The sequence below is a fragment of the Asterias amurensis genome, chromosome 20 (genome assembly GCF_032118995.1).
Source record: "Asterias amurensis chromosome 20, ASM3211899v1".
NCBI classification, from domain to species: Eukaryota; Metazoa; Echinodermata; class Asteroidea; order Forcipulatida; family Asteriidae; genus Asterias; species Asterias amurensis.
The window spans coordinates 13,360,903-13,387,064 of record NC_092667.1 but is presented as its reverse complement, the minus strand read 5'-3'; the positions used below and the strand labels follow the sequence as shown (position 1 = coordinate 13,387,064).

At 39.6% G+C, this 26,162-nt stretch overlaps 1 protein-coding gene across 1 annotated transcript; it reads right to left on the bottom strand.

Moving 5' to 3' along the window:
* Nucleotides 1–11: 11 nt before the first annotated feature.
* Nucleotides 12–23,900, bottom strand: LOC139952095 (hephaestin-like protein). Its single transcript, XM_071951048.1, has 17 exons — nucleotides 23,292–23,900; nucleotides 12,760–13,004; nucleotides 11,617–11,829; nucleotides 11,020–11,160; nucleotides 10,466–10,632; nucleotides 9,842–9,965; nucleotides 8,977–9,145; nucleotides 7,893–8,167; nucleotides 7,335–7,549; nucleotides 6,283–6,433; nucleotides 5,872–6,084; nucleotides 4,553–4,757; nucleotides 3,665–3,924; nucleotides 3,023–3,370; nucleotides 2,205–2,387; nucleotides 1,609–1,725; nucleotides 12–712 (listed from the first exon to the last, which is right to left on the bottom strand). Exons 1-17 carry the CDS (start codon nucleotides 23,501–23,503, stop codon nucleotides 606–608), a joined length of 3,345 nt encoding a protein of 1,114 aa, XP_071807149.1. The 5' UTR covers nucleotides 23,504–23,900; the 3' UTR covers nucleotides 12–605.
* Nucleotides 23,901–26,162: the final 2,262 nt, after the last annotated feature.

Below are 26,162 nucleotides of genomic sequence, written 5' to 3'. Positions count from 1 at the left end.
TGTTTTACCCAAATAGATGAGTTGTGTCCTGGACAGGCACGACGATCTTGTTCCAAGGGTAAGTCTAATTTCTAATTTTAGGGCCCTTGGAAAAATCAGAAAACAAAAATTGTGATAATGATCCTGAAAAGTCTTTTGAAGCCTATCCATGGTAAAACAGCTGACAAATAAGCTGCCTTAAAAAGATATGAAAGTGTAGAAAGAGGCCGAGATTTTTTTATTCACATCCATACACAGGCCTTTGAAATATAGAAATGGAAAAAACATCAAATATACCCAAAATGAAGTTTTATAGATGCAAAGCGGCATCGAGGATAATTTATGTGAATTTTTGGTTTTACCCATATACACTGTACACCGTTGTGTATTGGCACTGTATACTCAGTACTTACCCGATATCTGCGATCAAAATCACAGGCATATTACTCGGGTGGGATTAACTTCAGAGTGAAGTTTTAATTAATATGAAACCAAAATGTTGAGTTAGGCCGTTTAACGATATATATAGGGGCCACATGTTAGTTAGCTCTTGTACACGATAAAATGTTCTTACTTATTCCCAAGGACCAAATACCATGACAGTTCCTGGCAGAGTTGGCGTGATGTTAGTTGAACTTCCATGCCAGCCCGATACCCAGTGCAACAATTAGTGTAGTACCTGTAATGCAGCATGCAGTGGATGCTGTACTTGGCGATGTTGTTGCTGTTTCCCCTGTTGAAGATGTGGGTAGAAGATTGAGAAGTTGTTGACGGTTGTTTGCAACTAAAATATTTAAAGGGTGTGTGTACTTTTTGTAGGACAAAAAACACAATGTCCACAGATTTACACTAAACTTACACAGTTTGAAGATAATGAGAGTAGAAAGCTTCCCTGAAAATATTACGTGCTGAGGTACTGTAGTTTTGGGGAAATGAGTAAAACAATGCCATGAAAATAATTTGGGTCTCGTGAGACCCAAATTATTTTAATCATTTACAAACGCGTTTTTCATGACATTGTTTTACTCATTTCTCAAAAACTACAGCACCTCAGTAAGTTATATTTGAAAGGAAGCTTTCCACTATCATTATCTTCAAACCCTGTAAGTTTTATGTAAATCTATGGACATTTTGTACCCGAATCCTTTAAAGGCATACACATATATACGCAGAAAAAAACAAAACCCTGTTGTCATATTTTTGTGCTTTCAGATACATAATAAAAGGCTTCAGCTGAAGTCTTGTATAATTTCAGTTTACAAAATGACCTCTTTTTCAAAAAATACACAACTTAGGAAGGAGCCGTTTCTCACAGTATTTTATACATTCAACAGCTCTCCATTGCTTGTTAATACCAAGTAAGTTTTTATCCTAAACATTTTTCTTCTTATAGTAATTAACAATAATGTCCAGTACCTTTAACAACCATTTTCTTTTTACTAAAATTCTTTGTAAAGTTGGAACCTAAACAAAAATCTGTAAATTTGTTTCTAATCTTGAAGAGAAAATAATAATCAAAGCTTGAATTTGGTCACATAATATTGACTTTTTAAAATACATTTTGTAAAAAAAAAAAACCTTACCATTTTGAAACAATTAAAATTATTGCAGGAATTATTTAGTACATACCACTTGCATGAACAGTATACTCCGTTTCCATTCCACCTAGGATGTGGTCGTGAACGTGGCAATGCAAGAGCCATTTCCCTGGGTTGTCAGCCTTCATCTGCACTGAGCCAAAAACACCTGTAGTAAATAATAATAATAATAAATTAAATAGATGGAAATTTGGGATAAAGAATGTTAATTTTGGTTTCACCCATACATTGATGTGCGTTAGAACTGCATACTTGTGAGACTGCTGGGCCCGATTTCACAAAGATCTAATTGATCGTAACTGCAAATCAATCGTAGTTGCTCAGTAAAACGTGATGTCACAATACAAATCACTATGGTGAAACTGAAAATTTGTCTTGTGATGAATTTTATTGCTTTGTGAAATCGGCCCCAGGCCCCTTTTAAGAGTACTTGCTCTCTTGCGCTGTGCAGTCTTATTTGAGTCATCAGACAGCAGCTTCACGCGAGAGCAGAGATCTCGTGAGAGCAGTATTCGATCCCCGAGACCTGAATGTGTTATACACCACCACCACGACTCGACTATCAACACGAAAAACCATTAACAACTGGTCCATACTTCTAGGCTTGCCATAAAATGAGTTACTTACCAGGGAATAATTCAAAGACATCCACTCTATGAACCATAGACGTCCTGTGAGTGACCGTCTGGCCGTGAAAGTGGACAGAGTGGACGTCCACTTCGTCACCGATACCGAGCAAGTACCACTCTACCAGCGAGCCCTCTTCCACATCCAAGTTATGCAAATTACTGAACAAGAACCCATTAATACCTGTAAAAATGACAAAGATTTCAAACTATCAAGAGACAAGTCTCATTTGAATCCAGGCTTTAAAAAAAAATCTTGCGAAAGAAATACAGTTTGCTTAGCACTATAGTAGGACCTGGTAGCCCGGCTGGCAGCCTTGCACTTTCTTATTACACTACAGCACAAAGGAATAGTTATGTATAGGGCTATACAGTAGAGTATCATGGCCGAGCGGTCATAAGAGCCCCAGTCAAGCTCTGGTGCTTCTGTTCAGCAGAGTGTGGGTTCGAATCCCGGTCATGATACTTGTGTCCCTGAGCAAGACACTCAACTACAATTGCTTTTCTCCTCCCAGGGGTAAATGGGTTCCTGAGGACAAAGATGGTGTTAATTTCGATGTAATTTCAATCCCTTCTACCAATCTCTTTTTTGTTACAAAGATTTCTTTTCTGTTAAAAAATGTACATGCAATTGTTAAGTTTGCTACATTTTTGTTAATTCTGTGTATTTTATGAATGAATAAAGTGTTTGTTTTAAAAATTCAAAAATAAAAGTCAATCACACAATCAATACATCTATACTTCAATCACAGTCAATCAAAGGACGTTTGCAGAGCGCCCTTAACAAAATATTTCACAAGCACAAATCCTTTAACTTACCATGCATGAGGTTACTTTCCTCAAAGTCTCCATTAGCCTTATCGACAGCAGAAGGCGTCCCGCAAAACTCCTGAATATTCTCATCTAAGTACCAGCTTTTATTCTCATCCAACACGGTGAAGAGAAGAGCGATCTCCCGGTCGACATCTTGACGGCGTCCGTTCTCTCCGAGAGTTCCGGGTCGACAGACGACCATCGGACCGATGAGACCGGAGTTGGTGTCCATCTCTTTGTTGATGTGGGAAAAGTAGGAGTAGACGATGCAATTAGGATCGGTGGCGCTGGGTCCTGCTCGGTTTGGCACCTTCCACTTGTAGGTCTTGGTGGCTCCAGGAGCTATGCCTTTTTCTGAAAAAAAATAAGGAAAACAAAAATGAATATTATGAGTGCATTATTAAACTTGTCCAAGTGTTTTCCCATGGTGTATGAACTGACTGCATCAAAGAACCTGTCTCTCAGCTTATCACCTGGTCATAAAAACATGGGAGGAGAAAAAACTCAGCTGTACAGATGCCAGGGATATTGGGGTATTCAACATAATTCTGACCTTGGTCAACTAAAAGAGAGAGAGATGAAAAAAAAATTTTGTAGATGAAAAATGTTGCTCTACTTTGATAGATTTGAATTCATGTGACTACATACCTATAACTGTATCAGAGGTTGACACCAGAACACCAAAAGGCTCCAGACCATACTGTCGAGATGCCGTATTCTTCACGACAATAGTAACCGTCTCCCCAACCTCCATATGAAGTAGTGGACCCAAGACTCCAAGGTGCATATCCTCTGTTGTTCGTTGCTTCTCCTTCGTGAAGGTGGCGTCGGTGTATTCTCGGTAGCGTGCTTTCTTGTAACGAGAGCCGATGGACAAGTCGCCTTGCGCGACAAACACATAACCAACGCTGGAAAAGTCAAAGCAGAGAGAGAGAGTTACTCAAGGGACCTCATAATGTTCTGGATCTGGATCTAAACAAATGTTCTCAATGCTCTAATCAGAGCCAAACGAGAAGTGAAAAATGAGGAAGAAATTTCAGTTTTAGATGTGGGAGGAAAACGCCAGAGGATTATTCCATGGAAATCCCAAGCAGTCAAGTAGGGACTGAAAACCCCAATCCACATAGTTCCCCCGGTGGGATTCACACCGAGGTCCAAGGCGGAAAGGTGAGGCCACACACCACTACACCAACCTGATCACCCTCATAGGTTGGCTTTGTGAGTTCTTGAGACCTCGATTCAAATCCCGGACTGGAGCCTTGCATGTGGAAGGTAGTGCTTTCTGCTCTACCAACCAGGCTCCTATAGTGGATATATGGAATGTGAAGGGGGGTAACCCAGCTGTTTCAGCCTCAGGAGTGGGTGACAATTAATGTGCCCCTGGCTACAGTTGATTTGGGTTAATAGCTCAAATCAATTTATATGTAGCCCTAACCTACAAGCGAACCCTCGTCCTAAGGAGGGGGGGGGGGTGGCCGATATCCAATACAAAAATAAAAAATAATAAAATAAGTGTATCGTCGATCTTTCTCTTACCTATTAGGATCTGTCAAATTTTCACTCCTAACTGGGTCCCACTTTGTCTCAGCATAGTCCCAGTATTCCTCTGCAATAGCAACGAAGTACGACCTCGTCTTAGAACCTACTGTGGGTGGCGCCTGTTCCGCCTCCTGCACCGTCAAGAAGGCCTTCATTCCTTCAACCAAGTGGGAGTTTGTTTGACAAGCGACTTGAAAGATACCTGTTGGGGAAAAGAAAAACATACTTATTCAATTCAATTCAATTCAACTCAACATTTTATTTCCATAGTGCAAATTGTACATAAAAGAACTACTAGAATAATAATTATATAAGACACAATGAAACATAAAGGCAAATATGTAGGCATATTTAACAGATCAAGTCTTGTGTAGACAACAACATAGAATCTTCTGAACTAATCTCAGATACAACAGAACGAAGAGGGACAAAAACAGGACAAACAAACAAACAAACAAACAAACAAACAAACAAATAACCTGAATTTTGATTTTCAATCATTTCTTTTAAAGCCATTATACACTTTCGGTAAACAGTGTTGTCCAAGTCCCACACTTCCTGTATCACAACTTGTATATAAAATAACAATCCTGTGGAAATTTAGGCTCAATCGTTTCTTTTAAAGCCATTATACACTTTCGGTAAACAGTGTTGTCCAAGTCCCACACTTCCTGTATCACAACTTGTATATAAAATAACAATCCTGTGGAAATTTAGGCTCAATCGGTCATCGGAGTCAGGAGAAAATAACGGGAAAACCCACTCCTGTTTTCGCGCGTTTCGCCGTGTCATGACATGTGTTTATAACAAATCCGTAATTCTCGTTAACGAGAATTTATATTGTTTTACCGTTTTCTCAAAAAGTAAAGCATTTCATGGACTAATATTTCAAGAGAAGTCTTTCACCATTACCTTCTGTAAACCCTGTAAATTATTTGTAAATCTGTGAACTTTTTTTTTTTTTTCTGTACCGAAAGGGTCCAATGGCTTTAACTCACCCACCCATAATTTTGAGGGAAAAAAAATCCACAATTAAACTTTGGAGACCACTCTTGATTTGATCAATAAACTCCATTGACCAGGAGTGCCAAAATTTAAAAACCAATTTAAAGAAATCCATATACAAACTCTAATTATTCTGAGGCAATGAATCTTCAAGAAAAACCATTAAACCTACTTTTTCAATCAGCCTGTGATGGTCATTTATCCTTTGTATTTTTGTGTTTTTCTTGTTTCTTTGTAACTTTCTTTTATTGTACATTACTTTGATCCTTTGTAAAGGCGCTTTAACAAATACCTACATAACTATTGCTTACCAGGTATGTCTGCGTCCATGTAAGCAGTTTCAGACACTCCAGGGAATACCATGATGGATGAGGTGCGGCGAGAGTTATGCAGGAGAGTGTGTCCATGAACGGACATCCCATGTTCGTTGGTGAAGTCGCCGATAGCCATGATGTGCCATGACACTCTGTCCCCGACAACTGCGGTTAGGCCCTTCAGATTGTTATAGGATAACCCGTTCAAAGCTATAGTTTCAAAGAAAATAACAGTAAAATATCAATAAAGATTATGATAATTTACAAGTTTTAAAACTTCACAAGATTCTGATTATCAAGATAAAAATATTAAGAAGTAGATTTAGAATGTTTTATTGACACTTCATAAAAAAAGTTTTAAAAAACGCATCAAATTATGATGTTTAGGAATCTTGCCAACAAACTTACACGACATCTGATTGGACGCTGTGAACAGTTCGTCTGATTTGTCAACTGATCCAGGATCGGCTGAATATGTTTGAATATTTTCATCAATCAGCCAGCTTAGGTTCTCATCAAAGGTAGAGAAGAGAAGGAAATACTCCTTGTCAACTTGAGCCTGTCAAAAAAAAAATATAGCAATTTAATTTTTACTCTTTTGCCTGTAGTGGCTATACAAAAATGTGTGCTGTTAACGGAACATTTCAGAATTTGTTTTTGCTATCAAAACAGTTGCTGGCAGTGTAAGCACTTTATGTAATCCACCATGTACATAAACTGACAAACCTGTAGAAGTTTGAGATCGATCGGCCATCTGGGTCACGAGAAAAAATAGTAAAAAACCAATTACAATTTTTGCATTGCATCAGTGCCAAAACAAAAATGAATAAAACGCTCACTGAGCGATAATTCCAAACACGAAGTTAGATTATTTATTTCTCATCAAATATGACATTTCAGACAGAAATGTTTCAAGGGATGTCTTCCATTATCATCATCCTTAGACTGTTTAAGTTTAATGTAAATCTGTGGTCTTCACGATTTTTTTTCTTACCAATTCTGTGGTAAAAATGAAAAGACAAAAACAAAAAAACAAAAAAACGCTTAATGGACAATTATTGAAGAAAAAAGCATTGCAGAAAAAGGCTGATTTGCAGTCAAATTTAAATGAGTTAAAACTGACAAATCGCAAAGAGTCAAATATGGGATTTGAGGGTTTGCATGGTCATGATCAATGTACTTGGTTTGGGGTATTAAAACACCAAACACCATGTATGTATCTACTTGCCAGGTAGATTATGTTCTTTTAAAAATATAATGACCTGTTTTGCTTTATATTCTACTACCATAGATTTTCAGAATTCAAGAGACTTCTCAGTTCTAAAAAGAATTGTCCTGCTTTTTAACTATCGGAGGGTAGAAAATGGCCGGGACTACTACTTTAGCTTTAGTGGTTCGAGGAGACTTTTCAACAAGTAAATACAAGACAACTGAAGAAGTTAACAAACCACAATAACTACCTGTTTTCCAGTGTCAAGATCCAGCGTGCCGCGTTTGCATACAAGCAGCGGTCCGACCAAACCAGCACTAATGTCACCCACAGGGTCAGCGGTCGAAAGATAAATCCAAGTGATGCAATCTGAGTCTACGTCAGTAGGTCCGACATGTTCCGGCACCGTCCAAATGTAGGAAAATGAAGTTCCGGGTGTGATCATCTCATCAAAACGATCGCCTCCTTAAAATAATTAAAAGAATGGAATATGGTTTATTTAACTGTCGTTTGTTTGTTTTGCAAAACATCACCAATCCTGGTCAAATTCTTTGTCACATAGCTTGTCCAAGGCTATTTATGCAAGCACCGGCCCGCTCTGAGTTCACGAACCCCACTGCAGGGTACATAATTGATACCATGGGGTTGGAGCATTGTTTTTTGAGGTTGTTGTACCAAAGTTGCCTGCTTCGACCATGTTTCGGCCCCACGTTATCAAGTAATGTGCAGTATAGTATCTATGCAGTTCGTGAATTCAGAGCGGGCCGGTGCTCGCGTAAAGAGCCTTAAATGATTCTAAATGATTCACCTGTGGTTCCATCATTGTAAGCGTCTCCTTCATTATCTTTAGTATACATGACTCCATGAGGCGTGATGCTGACATTCTGCGACGGTAGGTTGTTTCTCAATGTAACATTAATGATATCGCCAACCTCTGCTCTGATGACCGGTCCGAGAAGCCCCATCAGGGGATCCTCGGGGGCTTTGGTGATGAAGGAACCGTTGGTGTAAGCAACAAACTTGGCTTTCTTGTAGATCCCACCAAGTCTATTGTTGTCTTTTGTGAAGAAGGGATAGGAGTCACTGGAGAGGAAAGTGAAAAGCAAAATGTACCTTTTAACCATCTCAACTTATTTTGATTAAAATAACCAAAACCCCCCCAATCTTAATACTGTTCAATGTTAAAGGCACTGGACACTATTAGTAATAACTAAAAGAAATTGTCAGCATAAAAACCTATGAGCAATGGAGAGCTGCTGATAGTAGAAAACATTGTGAGAAAGGGCTCCCTCTGAAGTAACGTAGTTTTTGAGAGAGAGGTAATTTCTCACTCAAAAAATAAAAGACTTCAGGTCCGAAGCATTTACTGGGCATCTGAAAGCACAAAATTTGGCAATGAGGGTGTTTTTCCTGTCATTATTCACTTGCAACTTCGTTTGACCAAAAGAGTTCAAATTTTCAAATGTTTGTTATTTTATGCATATGTTGAGATAAACCAAGTGACACTGTTTTTTTTTTAACAAAGGAGTCCTGGGGTGGAATTCACGAAGAGTTAAGACTAGTCTTATCTTGAGTTAAGATGAGACTCGTCCTAATGTAGGACTCTCCTTAAGTTTAGTTTTTGGTATCTCCTAGGTAGGACTAGTCCTAAACTCTTTGTGAAATCAACCCCAGGCCTTAAGGATACTTTATTTGTTTTACTAACAAACAATGTGTGTTTTTAAGTGGTGTGTATGAAGAATGCCAACATAGGGCTAGATAGCTCAGTTGGTACGAGTGCCGGTACGCTAATCTGGAGGTTGCAGGTTCAAGTCCTTTTACAGTCAATTCTTCTTTGTTCAGCCCAAAATTTAAAAAAGGGAGAAGAAAAAAAGAGAGAGAATTTTGTATACCTGTCTGGATCGGTGAAATTGGTACCATCACTATGAACCCTATCCGGAGCATAGTTCCAAACGATCTCTTCTGCAGCAATATAATAGTCACGTTGGATACCTACTGGGGTGTTGTCTGTTGGGGCAGTACCACAGTCTGCGGACACTGTGTACAATACTTGGGAACCATCTATCAAAAATTACAATTAGTATAATTGTTATTATTATTATTTATGGTATTGAAACTAAGGATATCGCATGGGGGGTGCACCTTCAAAGAGTGTTGATACTGTGGAACAGTACACCTTCAGAACACTGGACACTGTTTCGCCATTCAAAAACCACTTAAAACCCACCTGTTCCAAAGGTTACTCTTTAATTGTATTTGTTTTTCATTGCCTGTTGTTGCTGAGCACCATGATCTAGATGGAATGGCTCTATACAAATCTGGTTATTATTATTATTATTATTTAAAGACCAAGTTTTTGGCCATGACATGAATCCCTACACACTGTGAAAAAAGATGTTTTACCTCTAGAAGTGGTAGCTTCATAATTGTCAAGTTTTTGAGAAGAAAAAAAATAAAAATCACAGAGCAATGTTTTCAGCCTTTGAATGGTTTTCTGAAAATTAAAGTGCGCCTCTACAAATAATAATTTAGGAGGCTAATCATCTTTACTCGCAGCTAAGAACTGAATTGCGAAGAACGTGGCCTCAACGTTTTCGAGAAGCATGGCATGAACAAGGGCGCCTTCAGCTGCCATCCACATCAACCCATTATGACCACGGAGCACAGCCAAGATCGAAAGTGTTTGATTTTTCAAATAAATGCTGTGTTATTTTATCATTATTAAATGAACAGGCCAAGTTTGCACTGAATTCTTACCACTGAAATGATTTGTTGATGCAGAAGTGATGAGCCACGTCCCGGGATTTATAGCTTCCATTTCGGCACTCATTAAAATAGCGGGAGAGAGGCTGAGAGAATCCCTCCGCCGACCCTGGAAGTTCTGTCAAATAATACAAAGGTGGATCTGACTCAACATTTGCAGAGTCTCAAAAAACTTTTCAAAATTGAACTACTTTTTAAAGCTTTAAAGATTGGAAGTATACTTTTTTTGATTTGACTCTAAAAGTGTACATTTCATGGATGGACAAAACTAACTAAATTGAGAAAGAGAAATATGTCTTTACACACCCGAAGGGCCTTATCAAAGCGATTCCAACATTATTACCCCTGGTCATTCCTTAACCATGTCAGCTCCCTTGGAGTATCAGCCTGTGCAACCAATATGCCTTACTAAGCTAAATCAATCACAACAACCATCTCTGCCCTCAATGCCCGCAATTATAGTTAAGTGTCTTGCTCATCAGGGACACAAGTGTCACAACCGGGACTTGAACCCAACACTCTGCTGTGAACAGAAACACCAAAGCTTGACTTTATAGTGCTCTTATTCGCTCGGCCACGACACCCCAAACAGTGTACAGATGAGAAGAAGCAGCTTACCAGTATGTTACCATGGAAATGTACAGTGTGTATATCAGCTTCAGTACCAAAAGCTAAGACATTCCAGTTAACTTTTTCTCCAACACACATAAAAAGACATGGTAAGTTTCCGTACAGTCGACCATTAATACCATCCATTAAGTTACTCGCTGCAAAGTCTTCATCATCTATATAAAAAAGAAATGAAAAAATTATAGTTATGATAATAATTGCTACGCTTTTCATTCTCAAAAGAACATCATCTGGCAGGTAGATATACACACGGTGTTAAAAAATTTCTAGGGCATAATACAAGGTACAAATACAAAAACTATTAACAAATAATATTTAAATTGAGATTCAGTTTTCGTTATAAGGGATTAGAGGCATTGCATGTTACAGTATCCACTATTTTAAAGACCGCCAGCTTAAACAAAATTGAAAACAGACGGATACTATTAGCGATCTCAGACGAACAAAATTAATTTCAAAAAATATTCAAGCTGGTTTTATTTTCAAAAATGTGTTCGGGCGGTCATTTAAAAAAAAAAAAAAAAAAGAAGTTTGTCATTTACCTGGATCCAGCGTTTCAGGACTACCAGCAAATTCCTTAATATTGTCATCCAAGTAGTAACTCAGGTTTTCATCGGTGATTGCAAAAACCAACAGAAAATCTCGGTCAACATCTTTACGTTTCCCGGCTTCATTCAAGGTGCCTGAACAAGAAAATGGAAATGGAAGATGATAATTATAACGACAATAAAAACGTACTTAGGCTACCGCAGCAACATTTGAAAGCTAAGCATTTTAAGAATTATTTCACTGAAATTACTCCAAATTAGAATCTAATAATGCTTCTAAGATTGTATAGGCCCTATACTCCTTAAAGGCATTAATCTTCCTGCATGGGCATAACATTAGCTCCTGACTTTCAGCAATACCGCGAAAAGCACATCCATTAAATGAAATCACATTTTGTTAGTTTTTTTTGTATACAGATCTTCATTTATACAGGATTAAAACAATGGTTCCAAAACAAATACTTTGCTTTAAAATTGTTACTCAAGATAAATAACCTCACAAATTATAAGCTTCTCAAAATTATTAAGGGATTCCTAAAAGGTATACCTTGCCTTTATAAAGTCAAAGGTCACTATCTGAAAATAACAAACCTTCTCTACAAATGACTAGCGCTCCAGTCATACCGGAGTTGATACCACTTGGTGATAGGATGTGTGAATGATAGGGCCAAGGGGTACAGTTCTCATCATCAGCAGCTGGTCCAGCAGCCTCGTTAGCAAACCATTTGTACCGGTAGGTTTTACCGGGCTCCACCAAATCGTCTTCTTTGTCTTTACCTGAAGTATCGTCCTCATACTTTGCTCCTTACATTAAGACAAATAAATTAAGAATATAATTTGACAAAGTGTTCAAGGATTAGGATACTTTTTGTAACACAACACACAATGTCCACAGACTTTCATTCAACCGTTTGAAGACAGTAGAAAGCTTACCTTAAAAATAACATTACTTTTGCTGAGGTGCTGTAGTTTTGAAAATTGAGTAAAACAATGTTACAAAAATATGTTTTATGCGATAAAATAACTGTGTGAGTTTAATGTAAATCTGTGGACACTGTGTCATGTGACCTACAAAAGGTACCAATCATGCCCTTTAATAAAGAGGTGGTATGTGTATGCAGGGATTGATGTCTTAAGGCCGGTTTATAGTCGGTCGCGCGATGGTCGCGCGACGGAAATCTTGCGCACAATCCTAAGACTGAGGCCTAAAAACCGTGTCTTTTTATGATCGCGCGTCAAGATTTCCGACGCCCGACCATCGCGCGACCGACTATAACTCGGCCTTAACAGTGGGTGGGCAGGAGGATGAGCAAGTTGGACAGGGTGTGGTTAAGGGACTGGTGGTTTACTGAGAAACTTTTCCCCCCATCAGAAAGATAGCGACAGGGAAAGATGATGCATGCTGGGGATGGACATCTTGTGGATGAGTAGTGCGGGGGGAGTGGGGAGGGGGGCGGGCGGGTGGCAGTTTAGCAGGCAGGCAGGGTGGAGTTAGGGGGCTGGTGGTTTGCTAAGATATGTCAACATACTTGCTCCTGATCAGAAATGCAAATGGCAAAGTGTTTAAGAGATGGCGACAGGAAATGATGTCTAGCACATGGGTAGGCAGGCGGATAAGTAGGGCAGGGGGAGGGTCGGGGACGGCAGATGGGCGGAAGGTAGGGCGTGGTGGAGTCATGGGACTGGTGGTTTGTTGAATTAACTATGATCTCTCTTTGAGATCTTAGAACTAACCTTCTGAATCCTTGAAGTATTTCACACCATGTGGATGCATTGTGAAGGGACGGGAAGCCATATTCTTAAAGTAGACAAACATGGTATCACCAGTCTCAGCATAGAGAATTGGTCCAAAGGATCCGTGCCATTCCGGTACCGGGATCTCTGTGGTGTAAGTGTCATCGGTGTATTGCTTGTAGATGGCTTTCTTATACTTCCTGCCGATCCGGTGGGTTCCGTTGAGGAGAAACTGACCTTCATGGCTGAAAAGGAAATGGAAAGTTACAAATGAAAATGACGTGCCGTTTTGTGCATTTGAAAGCTACAATTGTGATGCGATCAAGCCAAAAATGGGTTGTAGTATGTCAACTAGGGTAACTTTTTTGATGAGTTGGAAAAGAACCAAAGTTGCTCAGTTCAAACCCCATTTTGGTACCAATGATAAAAATGGGGAGGAGCTAGGCACCAATTTATACAGAGGGGTGTGGTGACAGTGGTGGTAATGGATGGAAATAACTTATCCAAGGTGACATCACAACAAAACATATTCTAATCTTTTGTTTTTAGGGGAGGCTTTAGCAGGGTTTCATGGCAGAGCGACCGATGAGGGCAATGGACACAAGTTCTCTAATATTTCTTTGTTTTTACCCAAAATCAAGATTTTTTTTTCAAATAAAACAAGCAAATGCTCCTTTAATAGATGTTAAATTTGCATCGGGGGTAAATGCTCCTTTACTTCCTTATCAAAAATGTATTAAGCAGATTGAAAGTAAACCACATCCTACAAAAACTTTAGGGCTTGCCTACAACAAACATAGAAAAGATTCTTAACATTGATATAAATAAAACTTACCTTTATGGTTAGAACAGCGGTTTTTGATAGTGTATAACATTATGAGAATCATTTCACTTTGATGTAATGTTCTAGATGATAGAGAAATATCTTGGAAAAAAATGTCTAAGTACCCCCCCCCCCCCCCATTGCAACAAAAATTACCTTCCCTATAGAGAATACACTGTTATCGTGGTGCAGCCATCTTGAATTTCTCCCATTGATATCAATGTTACCAAATCGAGGCTGGAAGAACAAAATAGTCTGGTTCCTTTTTGAAGAATGATTGTTAGCTATCATTATTGTTATTCGATACAAGGAACATGACGGAGGCATCACGATAAAGGTCAATAATCCCTCATCTTTTACCCAGATTCTGACAGATGTTGGACATAATCCAATTATTTGCAACTTTGGTTTATTTTGTGTATACCTTCCCTTTAAATGACACATCATTCCTAAGATAAGATTGTGATCTGATTTGTTTATTTTGTCCTTTAAGGTAATAGAGTACATTGACTCGGCTTGGAAATGGATACCATTCCTAGCTTACAGAGGTCATGATAGCAAAATCACACACCAATATTACACAGATAAACAAAATAATAAGCACAGAGGATGGAGGGAAAACAGTTAATCAAACATATAACGCACCAAAACGTTCACCTACTCTCTATTTCTCTATTACTGCTTTTTTTCTTTTTCTTCTTTTTTAAGTTGAACACAGACAAATTGACTAAAACAAGATTTGAACCAGGGACCTCGGATTTTACGTGCCCGGCGCTTCACCGTCAACTGAGCTATACTCCTCCATGGCTACATCTAGCCCCATGTTGGCTGTCTACCTATTTTTCTGGTTAGCTTTAAAACTTTTGTAATTTTAGACCCAATATGAGTTTCACAGACTATACAGATTTATCTAAGTGAATAAGTGAAAAAAGTAACAAAACTGGAGGCCATACAAAAAAAAAAAATCCTTTCAAGAGAAAACGTAGACTGAATGGCTTTCTGCTAATGGCTGTTAGTTGTGGGTCAATGGTTTATTTCTATTATAGTTGAACTAAATTCAGAATATCTAAAAGGGTTTATTGAAAATAGCGCCATAGTCACTCAGAAGTTATGAGGAAAAATGTTGGTTTCCGTGCAACTTAAAAAAAAGGAGTGAATTAGAAATAAAGCAAAACACAGAACTTTGAAAACGTAGAACACATGACACCCCCAAAAAGGTTGCCATAAAAATAACAGCCCCTTTCAATCGCATTGCCCCTGTTTACCAACGTGTTCAACAATTAAAAGACAGATTCTAAAACAGTCTCCTGACGATGACTACATGTATATAGAGCAAGCATAGTCGAAACGTTGAGACCAATGAACTCACTCCGCACTAGTGGTTTATTATGAGAAGTCCCCTTAATCTACTGAAGTTGAATGAGTAGTCCCACGGCCGATTTCATATTCCGCCCGGGTAGTAGTTAAAGAAACGACACTAATGGTAATTGTCAAAGACTAGTCTTCACAGTTGATGTATCTCAACGTATGCATAAAATAACAAACCTGTGATAATTTGAGCTCAATCGGTCGTCGAAGTTGCGAGATATCATGAGAAAGAAAAAACACCCTTGTCACACGAAGTTGTGGGCTTTCAGATGCTTGATTTCGAGACCTCAAATTCTAAATCTGAGGTCTCGAAATCAAATTCGTGGAAAAATACTTCTTTCTCGAAAACTACATCACTTCAGAGGGAGCTGTTTCTCACAATGTTTTATACTATCAACCTCTCCCCAACCTCTCCCCAAAAAAATATTATATATATAATTACCAATAGTGTCCACTGCCTTTAAAAAGCAGGACAGTTCTTTTCAGAAGTGAGAAGTTACCCATCCGAAAATCTACTCCGCTGTAGTAGAATTCAAGCAAAACAAGTTTTTAAAAGAACATCTGTATAGAGTGGTCCTAAACCAATTATTGATACCTCATAGACCGGCAGCCCAGAGCACTTTGGTTAAAGGAACGAAGGTACCAATATTTGACGACGGGAACGTTTAGTGGATAACCTGACATAATCAGATATGGATGTCTGCCGGGGACCCCCCGCTGCATGTGGCGCATGGACCCCCAACAAAGAGGCAAAATAATGGGCTGAATCAAACATTCTAGGTACCACATGAAACCAAGTGGAAATGGTCATTACCATGATACTAAGTAAACAAAATCAACCGCCAGACAAATTTTCTGCTGCATTAGGCCTGCCAGACGGCAAAATAATGGGCTGAATCAAACATTCTAGGTACCACATGAAACCAAGTGGAAATGGTCATTACCATGATACTAAGTAAACAAAATCAACCGCCAGACAAATTTTCTGCTGCATAAGGCCTGCCAGACACCCCCTTCCGCAAATATTTAGTGTACAAACCTATGGGTTGAAAATTACCAGTTGTCAAATTACCTCAGATTTACATGAAACTTTGGTTAACTGTTCCACTATGGCTAAAATGAACACAAACCAAAAATTAAATCCATACTCCATGTCGTTTCTGAGATACAGCCTCTTACAATATACTAAAATCTCCCCCTTTTGGAGCTCCGCCCCCGGCCGACACCGCGCGTCGTGGTGGTATTCTTTCAAACGTTAAGCCCGTAATTTAATAACGACACCAGCTTTGCGGCTGAAAGGTGTATACTATTTAAGTTATGGCCCTTGAGTCATAATTTGGCTGCATTGGGCCTACCAGACACCCCCACCCCCGGGGTTCAACATCGGAGGAACGACCTAAAACCAAGTTGAAATTACCAAGGCCTTTTGCACTATTCTTAACACAAGACATTATCAGGCGCCGGACAAATGTTTTGCCCGGCAGACACCTCCCTTACCCGGGTTAAACAAAGGAATCACCTGAAACCAAGTAATGACCAAACACACTATTCTTTGACGTCCAGTATCAATCACCACCAGACGAACGTTTTGCTGCATTTGGCCCGGCAGACACAGCTCCCTTCCCCGGGTTAAACATCAGAGGAACCACTGAAACCAAGTTGAAATGTGACCAATACAATATTATTCTTAATACAAGTATCAACTGCCAGATATCAACTGCCAGACGAAAGTTTTGTTGCATTTGGCCCGGCAGACAACTCCCCCCCCCCCCCCCCCCCCCGGGTTAAACATCAGAGGAACCCCCTGAAACCAAGTTGAAATGACCAATAACAATATTCTTAATACAAGTATCAACTGCCAGACAACAGTTTGGCTGCATTGGGCCCGGTAGACAACTCCCCCCCCCCCCCGGGTTAAACGTCAAATGAACCACCTGAAACCAAGTTGAAAAGGCCAATAACAATATTCTTAATAAAAGTATCAACTGCCAGACGAAAGTTTTGCTGCATTGGGCCCGGCAGACAACCCCACTCCCTCGGGTTTTAGAAGAACCGCCTAAAACTAAGTTGAAATAACCAATAACAATATTCTTAATACAAACGGAAGTATCAACCGCCAGACATTTTTATGATTCTTCATTGGGCCCGGCAGACACCTCCCCAACCCCGGGGTTAAACTTCAAAGGAACAACCTAAAACCAAGTTGAAATTACCAATAACAATATTCTTAAACCAAGGGGGTGGGGGTGTCTGGCGTGCCCAATGCACCAATTTTTTGTCTGGCGTGTTATGATACTTGTATTAAGAAGAGTGTAAATTGGTCATTTCAACTTGGTTTGAAGTGGTTTCTCTGATGTTAACCCGGGGAGGGAAGGTGTCTGCCGGGCCCAATGCAGCAAAACTTTCGTCTGGTGATTGGTACTGGTATTAAGAATATTGTTATTGGTCATTTCAACTTGGTTTCAGGTGGTTCCTCTGATGCGTAAAACCCGGTGTGGCGGTTTCAGTTTTCCGCCGTATTCAGTTTTCCGGGACTCAATAAAGCATAACAGTATTGACTTCTTTCGGTTGCTGCGCGCAGGTGTCGCATGACGCTATGTTACCGGATTTGGTCATTCGGAAAACTGAACACGGCGGAAAGTTGAAACCGCCACACCGGGGGAGTGGGGTTGTCTGCCGGGCCCAATGCAGCAAAACTGTTGTATGGCAGTTGATAATGGTGGTAAGAATATTGTTATTGGTCATTTCAACTTAATTTCAGGTGGTCCTTTGATGTTTACCCCGGGGACGGGGAGGTGTCTGTCGGGCCCAATGCAGCAAAACTGTTGTCTGGCAGTTGATACTGGTATTAAGAATATTGTTTTCGGTCATTTCAACTTAATTTCAGGTGGTTCCTTTGATGTTTAACCCAGGTGGAGGGGAGGTGTCTGCCGGGCCCAATGCAGCAAAACTGTTGTCTGGCAGTTGATACTTGTATTAAGAATATTGTTTTCGGTCATTTCAACTTAATTTCAGGTGGTTCCTTTGATGTTTAACCCAGGGGGAGGGGAGGTGTCTGCCGGGCCCAATGCAGCAAAACTGTTGTATGGCAGTTGATAATGGTGGTAAGAATATTGTTATTGGTCATTTCAACTTAATTTCAGGTGGTTCCTTTGATGTTTAACCCAGGGGGAGGGGAGGTGTCTGTCGGTCCCAATGCAGCAAAACTGTTGTCTGGCAGTTGATACTGGTATTAAGAATATTATTGTTATTGGTCATTTAAACTTAATTTCAGGTGGTCCTTTGATGTTTACCCCGGGGAAGGGGAGGTGTCTGTCGGGCCCAATGCAGCAAAACTGTTGTCTGGCAGTTGATACTTGTATTAAGAATATTGTTATTGGTCATTTCAACTTAATTTCATGTGGTTCCTTTGATGTTTAACCCAGGGGGAGGGGGTGTCTGCCGGGCCCAATGCAGCAAAACTGCTGTCTGGCAGTTGATACTTGTATTAAGAATATTGTTATTGGTCATTTCAACTTAATTTCACTTGGGGCCTTTGATGTTTACCCCGGGGAGGGGAGGTGTCTGCCGGGCCCAATGCAGCAGTTGATACTGGTATTAAGAATATTGTTATTGGTCATTTCAACTTAAATTCAGGTGGTTCCTTTGATGTTTACCCCGGGGGAGGGGAGGCATCTGTCGGGCCCAATGCAGCAAAACTGCTGTCTGGCACTTGATACTTGTATTAAGAATATTGCTATTGGTCATTTCAACTTAAATTCAGGTGGTTCCTTTGATGTTTACCCCAGGGGAGGGGAGGTGTCTGTCGGTCCCAATGCAGCAAAACTGCTGTCTGGCAGTTGATACTTGTATTAAGATTATTGATATTGGTCATTTCAACTTGGTTTCAGGTGGTTCCTTTGATGTTTAACCCGGGGAGGGTATATGTGTCTGTCGGGCCGCGCCCAATGCAGCAAAACATTGTCTGGCGGCTGATATTGTCTTCTGTTATTAAAGAATTGTGCATTAGGACTATTGGTAATTTCAATTTGGTTTTAGGTTGTTCCTCCGATGTTTTACCCCGGGGGTGGGGGTGTCTGTCAGGCCCAGTGCAGCCAAATTATGAATCAAGGGCCACAACTTAAATAGCATACAATTTTTAGCCACACAGCTGGTGTCGTTATTAAATTACGGGCTCTTAACGTTTGAAAAGAATATCACCACGACGCGCGGTCGTTCGGGGGCGGAGCGCCAAAAGGGGGAGATTTTAGCATTTTTTAAGAGGCTGTATCTCGGAAACGATATGGAGTATGGATTTAATTTTTGGTTTGTGTTCATTTTAGCCATAGTGGAACAGTTAAACAAAGTTTCATGTAAATCTGAGGTAATTTGACAACTGGTGAATTTCAACCCATAGGTTTGTACACTAAATATTTGGGGGAGGGGGTGTCTGGCAGGCCTAATGCAGCAGACAATTTGTCTGGCGGTTGATATTTTTTACTAAGCATGATGTTAATGACCATTTCCACTTGATTTCATGTGGTACCTAGAATGTTTGATTCAGCCCATTATTTTGCCTCTTTGTTGGGGGTCCACGCGCTACACACAGCGGGGGGGTCCCTGGCAGACATCCATATCTGATTATGTCAGGTTATCCACTAAATGTTCCTGTACTCAAATATTGGTACCTCGTTCCTTTAACCAAAGTGCTCTGGGCTGCCGCTCTATCACCAGTTCGATTTAAATGTGTTCTCTGTATTTTTTATGTTTAATAGTTTCTCATTTTCTTCTGTACATGTAATGGTTTTGTTCTATTTTGCCTTGCCTTATTGTCTCCTCACATTGTTATTCATTCTTAATTGAATCCCGTGATTTGTGATTATATATAATGTCAATAAATGAAAAATAGTGAACTTGACAGAAAAATGTACGCATGGTGAACGGCCTTTTGACATCGGCCCTTTTACACAATTCACGCCCAATATCATCGGCCCTTTTACACAATTAACGCCCATTAATGGTTGACTTATACTACATTTTGAGGTAATCAAGTCACAGTAACATTTAAGCAGCATTGCAAGATCGAGTTGAGAGTTTTAGAAAAACGTTGCGAAGTTGGCAAAGTCAGTGCGCGATCAAATTCTTCACAACTTTAATAAAAGCTTTTGGTTTTTAAACAACCAGATTCACATGCTGGAAATTGTTTATGGAGTTCCCCATTGTTGTCTGACTAGCACAATAGATAATGCCTTTTAAGAAAACAAGTCAGTACAAAAGCTGTGGTCGATTTCACAAAGAGTTAGGACTAGTCCTAATCCTATATGAAAACTGTGATCAGCCGTCGATTTCACAAAGAGTTAGGACTCGTCTTATCTCGAGTTAGGACGAGTAACTCGTCTTAACTTAGGATTAATCTTAAGGTCTGCATGCTACAGTGCAGGGTTGGGACTCGTCCTAAGTCCCAAGATTAATCTTAAAGGAACACGTTGCCTTGGATCGGTCGAGTTGAACTTTGAAAAGCGCTTGAAACCGTTTGTTACAAAATGCATATGGTTAGAAAGATAACTTAAAAGTAGAATATAATGATCCACACAAACATGCCTCAGAATTCCACGGTTTTCCTTTTACGTCGCGAAGAAACACGGTCGGCCATTTATGGGAGTCAAAAATTTGACTCCCATAAATGGCCGACCGTGTTAGTCGACGAGGTAAAAGGAAAACCACGCAATTTCGAGGCATATTTGTGTAGATCATTGTATTCTACTTTTACAACATCTTTCTAATCATATGCATTTAATAACAAACGGTTACAAATGCTTTTTATAGACCAACTCGTCCGATCCAAGGCAACGTGTTCCTTTAAGTTAGGAAGAGTTTTGTGAAATCGGCGGCTGGAGTCCTAAGCTACAAGTATACTTCGCCCCAACTCGAGATAAGTCTGAACTCTTTGTGAAATCTGTCCCAGAAGTATGCATGGATTGTTTATATCTGTTTTCAGTTTTCTTGTTCCCTGTATTTTTGTCCTTTATTATATAAATACATTCTGACTTTGCAGCAAGACGGATAACTTAGACAGATCCCGACACCCAAAAGTTTCTTACACAACAAGCGGAAAAGGAAAACCATTGAACCCAACCGATATTTTAAACAAAACGAAACGGGTGGGGGAGCGGGTCTCACAACTCATGCGTGTAAATTGACACCCCAAAGCACGCACTAAAAAAAACCACCCTCCTACATAATAGCAGAACCATGCTACAAAAAAATAGTGATAATAAGCCTGACTGCACAGGCTGGTGAGATTAAAGGAACACGTTGCCTTCGATCGGTCGAGTTGGTCTTTGAAAAGTGCCATGTAACCGTTTGTTATAAAATCGGTATGGTTAGAAAGATGATGTACAAGTAGAATACAATGATCTACACAAATATGCCTCGAAATTGCGTGGTTTTCGTTTTACCCTGTCGACAAACACGGTCGGCCATTTATGGGGGTCAAAAATTTGACTCCCATAAATGGCCGGCCGTGTTAGTTCGCGACGTAAAATGAAAACCGTGCAATTTTGAGTGATATTTGTGTGGATCAATATATTCTACATTTAAAACACCTTTCTATCCATATGCATTTTATAACAAACGGTTTCAAACGCTTTTCATAGACCAACTCGTCCGATCCAAGGCAACGTGTTCCTTTAACACTCCGCCAGTCAAGGCCGTGGCAGGACGGAAAAAAAACGTTAAAGGTGTTGTAAATAGACATTGCCTACCAGACGTAACTAACATGCTGTTTTTAGGCACAAACAAACTCTTCGAACAAAAAAATTGTATTAAAGTCCCTGCAAGTTCACGTTACACTGTGTTGAAGACTATTCCAATCGCAAACAGGGCTTCCAAACGACTACCGGAAAAAAAACCATTCCTCACTAAATTAATGATTACCTTATATAATAGGCCTTTGTTTTAAATCTCAATTCGAAGTCTTCAATACCTGAATTGACAAATCGAAATGGACAACTTTCGAGAACAAACTCTTGTTTGCTCATTGTGATTTTTGTATATGGGAGACCTGGGGCCTATTGTTCTTGTGCCAATGTTGTATAGTTTTAGTAGGCTATGAATTTTTGAAAGTCAACACGCTCCTTTTCCGGTTATTACTGAACAAGTTACGCGGTCACTGAGTTTACCAACACATAAATTTACAATGGGTCTTTAGCATCGAAGTTGCTGTTCTATTTTTGTCCGAAGAAGAAAATCAATTATTTTTTATGCCGTTTGCAGATGCTCTCAAAAATGGACCCTATTGGTAATTAAAAAACAAAATTGTTTTGACATGTGCTTTTAAAATTGCTGTCGGAGTTAAAAAGCTAATTTCGCAGGTTCAAACCCAACTCAAGTAAATGTTTCTCCCACAATAGATCAAGGTGTCGACAATGAGAGGTTCATTTCGTAAAATATAGACACAGTCGTGAACATTACAGTCTCAGTGCTTCTCCATTCATTTCCTTCTACCAGAAAGTTACGAAAAAGGTCCACTGTGCGTGGAAAACATTCTTTAACGTCACTGGACCCAAATGCACAAACATTTGCTTAGCATGAAATTTCTCCCTTGATAAAAACAGAATTTCCAACCAAATTTCCGTTTGTTGCATATTGCTTGTTACTGGTATACAGCTGTTGTTTGCATAACCTGAAAATCACGTGAAAATTTGGCTGGTCATCCTATTTTTATCAAGGAAGAAACTTCATGCTAAGCAAATTGTTGTGTAAGCAGCTTCATGAAATTGGGTCCAGTTCTTACATTTTGAATAGACTCATCAGTTTGCCCTAAATAGAGCAAGTGTTTGCCTCCCCCAGAACTATTTATTAGGTTGTCCCGCTATCGTCTCCACGAATCCCATAGATGGTAAATCTCACAACACGAACGTTTCGTTTTCGATACCTAATTTGTAATATTTACGGGAACTTTTAAAATCAAAATTCGCAAAAATTAGGGCCAAACCCCACAGCCACTGCAGGAGAATCTTGGGTAAACCAGGAGTCGATTTAATGAAAGAGCAAGGAGACAATTTAGACCCAGTATCAGGGGGCGCCGTACTCACAAAGACACTTTACATTTTCGAAAAATAATGCAAAATGTCACATTTCTTTTTAGTACTAATTAGTTTTCAAAAATGTTGTTATTATTTTTATTTGCATTTTCGCTCCATTTTTAGTACTTAAGTGCCAATCCACCACTTCTTGTCAGATGGGCAAGGGGTACTTCCGGAAACTATGGCCCCTCACGAGAGAGCCTTAGTTTCTAGAAGTATATAGGCAAGGGGCAAACAGTGGCTGAGACAAAATAAACTAATCTTCAAAAGCTTACCTTCCAGGGGTTATTTCTCTGTCCTTGATGACGTTCCTACCCGTGGGGGCATAGTCCCATTCCACCTCAACGGCAGCAACGTAGTATTCTCGCAGTTGGGTGGTGGTAAAATCGTACCGTCCCCTTGCACCCTGGGCGGCCATACCGAAAAACGCTGCGATGAGCCCCAGGGCTGCAGCGAGGTGGAGGTGGGATGAACGCCGCACATTCATTGTGGTTGTAATAATTCTTTGGTGGGAAATCCCAACGTTGTCAGACTTACAAAAGCTGAAAATGGTGATTGGTTAACAAGTTGGCATCACCAGAGCTTCTTGTGTTTACTCTTCAAGGTGTTTGTTCAAAGAATAAGACTGTGCAGACAAAACTCAGCCCAGTGCTGTTGCGATGCAATGGCGGAAGTAAGTAGTTTCGATTCGGAGGCCCTTCCCTTCTTACGTGTGAACGCATGGCCCTACAGCCTGACTATCTGAACCCATACATCGCCTTTAGACTTCGGCAAGGTACCTACCAGATTGACCTTTGACCCTTTGACGTGATAATACGGCATGTTACGGCACTCACGACGCCCTGTATCAGTCTGACAGTTGTGTCTGTCCAATGAAACTATTCGCATTGCAAGACCAGTGCATGACTTTATCCTTGCACGATCTATCGACCCTGTTATGAGAGAGCGGTGTGTGCGCACTATCAAGTGCGCACAGTCAAAAGGTCATTTTTGTATCGTAGATACGCCTATTGTTTCCGCGCTCGATTTCCAGTGATAAATGGACTATGAACCCGAAGGGATAGTCCTAAACAACCCCAAATAATGTTCTCTGATATTAAAAATTCCAACATGTTTTGATTTCAAAAGCTACTCTCTTTTATCATAGAGAAGTGGTCCTTTCTTCTTGTAACACAAGTCATTGAATGTAAAAAATAATCTGGGGTGGTGTTGGAAAGTTTTTTTTGCCATGGGGAGAGTCTTTGAAGCATGACGAAACCTTATAGCCTTGGTTAATCCCCTTTGGAGGGATAAGACAGACAATACCTATTGTTATCAAAACGTATTAACCAAAGTGGGATCCTAGTCTTTCATTTAAAGGGAAGGTACATGTTTGGTAATTACTCAAAACAAATATAACTTAAAAACTGACTTGGTAACGAGCATTGGAGATTGGTAGTATAAAACATTGTGGGAAACGACTCCCTCTGAAGTAACATAGTTTTTGAGAAAGAGGTACTTTCTCACTTAAATAATTCTAGCTAGAAGTCTTTTATTCCTATCTGAAATTTGTCCAACAAGGGTGTTTTTCTTTCATCATTTTCTCGCAACTCCGGTGACCAATTGAGCTCAAATTTTCACAGGTTTGTTATTTTATGCTTATGATGGGATTCACCAAGTGAGGACACTGGTCTTTGACAATTACCAAACGTGTACTTTCCCTTTAAAGTGGACACTATTAATAATTACTCAAAATAATTATTAGAATAAACCTTTCTTGGTGACGAGTAATGGGGAGAGGTTGATGGTATAAAACATTGTGAGAAACGGCTCCCTCTGAGGTGCCTTTTTAGTTTTCGAGAAAGAAGTAATTTTCCGCGAATTTGATTTCGAGACCTCAGATTTAGAACTTGAGGTCTCGAAATCAACCATCTAAATGCACACAACTTCGTGTGACAAGGGTGTTTTCTTCTGTCATTATTATCTCGCAACTCAAATTTTCCCAGGTTTGTTATTTTATGCATGTTGAGATACACCAACTGTGAAAACTAGTCTTTGACAATTACTAATAGTGTCCACTGCCTTTAAAGGCAAAGTAGTTTTTGGAAACATGTGAAATTCAAAAGTAGTGGTTTTTAGATATTGAAAACCCGGAGCTAATTTTTTGTCAATCAGAAAAATAATCCCTGGGTATAGGAGTAGGCCTACCTGAGGGGTATAAAAACTAGTGTTTTTTGTGTAGGCCTACATTTTTATTACCACATTACTTCGAAGTGAATTTGTACTTGAAATGTTTTGTACTTTTCGAAAGCTGCCGAATGCGCCTCACAAATCAGTTTTCACGTTTGGTGATCACTCTTAGAATGAATGGCAATTCTATACTTATACACTCCCTCTTTAAGTTTCGGGGTAACACGTGGTTTGTTTACTCTTTTCCAATTGTTGCAATTGTCATTTATCATGATTGAAATATTGACAACAATATTATTGACAAAATTATCTGCCGGGCATTGGCCAGATAAACGTGATTTCTGTGGGATTCGAAATCTAATTTTACTAAAACTCAGGAAATAACGATACACTGGATTTAATTCCCTGTACTTATGTCAGAACTCTGATAGATATGGATTATAATCAAAGAGATTATTTCATGATACTCGCTGGCTTATGTTACGCAGTATATTTCCCCAAAATGTCATCATCATCACCTGCAAATATTGAATATTCAATTGTATATTGAATATTCTGCAGAGTCAAGTTCAGTAAAAAAACTGCAGAACATGCAAGCCGAGGAGGGGGTTAATTGGGAACTATAACCTGGCACGTACCCACCTCGGCCTGTTATATTAAAGGCACTGGACACCATTGGTAATTACTCAAAATACACTTTGGGATAAAACCTCACTCGGTAACGAGCAATGAAGAGCTGTTGATAGTACAAAACATTATGAGAAACGTCTCTCTGAAGAAACGTATTTTTTTCAGAAAGAGGTAACTTTTACCTCAAATATTAAACTACTTAATAAGCAGGCCTGCTTCAAGCCTTTTAAGCATCTGAAAGCAGACAAACTTATGTGCAACAAGGCTGTTGTATTGTTCTCTTACAACTTTGATGACCTATTGAGTCAACATTTTCACAGGTTTATTTGCATATGTGGGAATACACC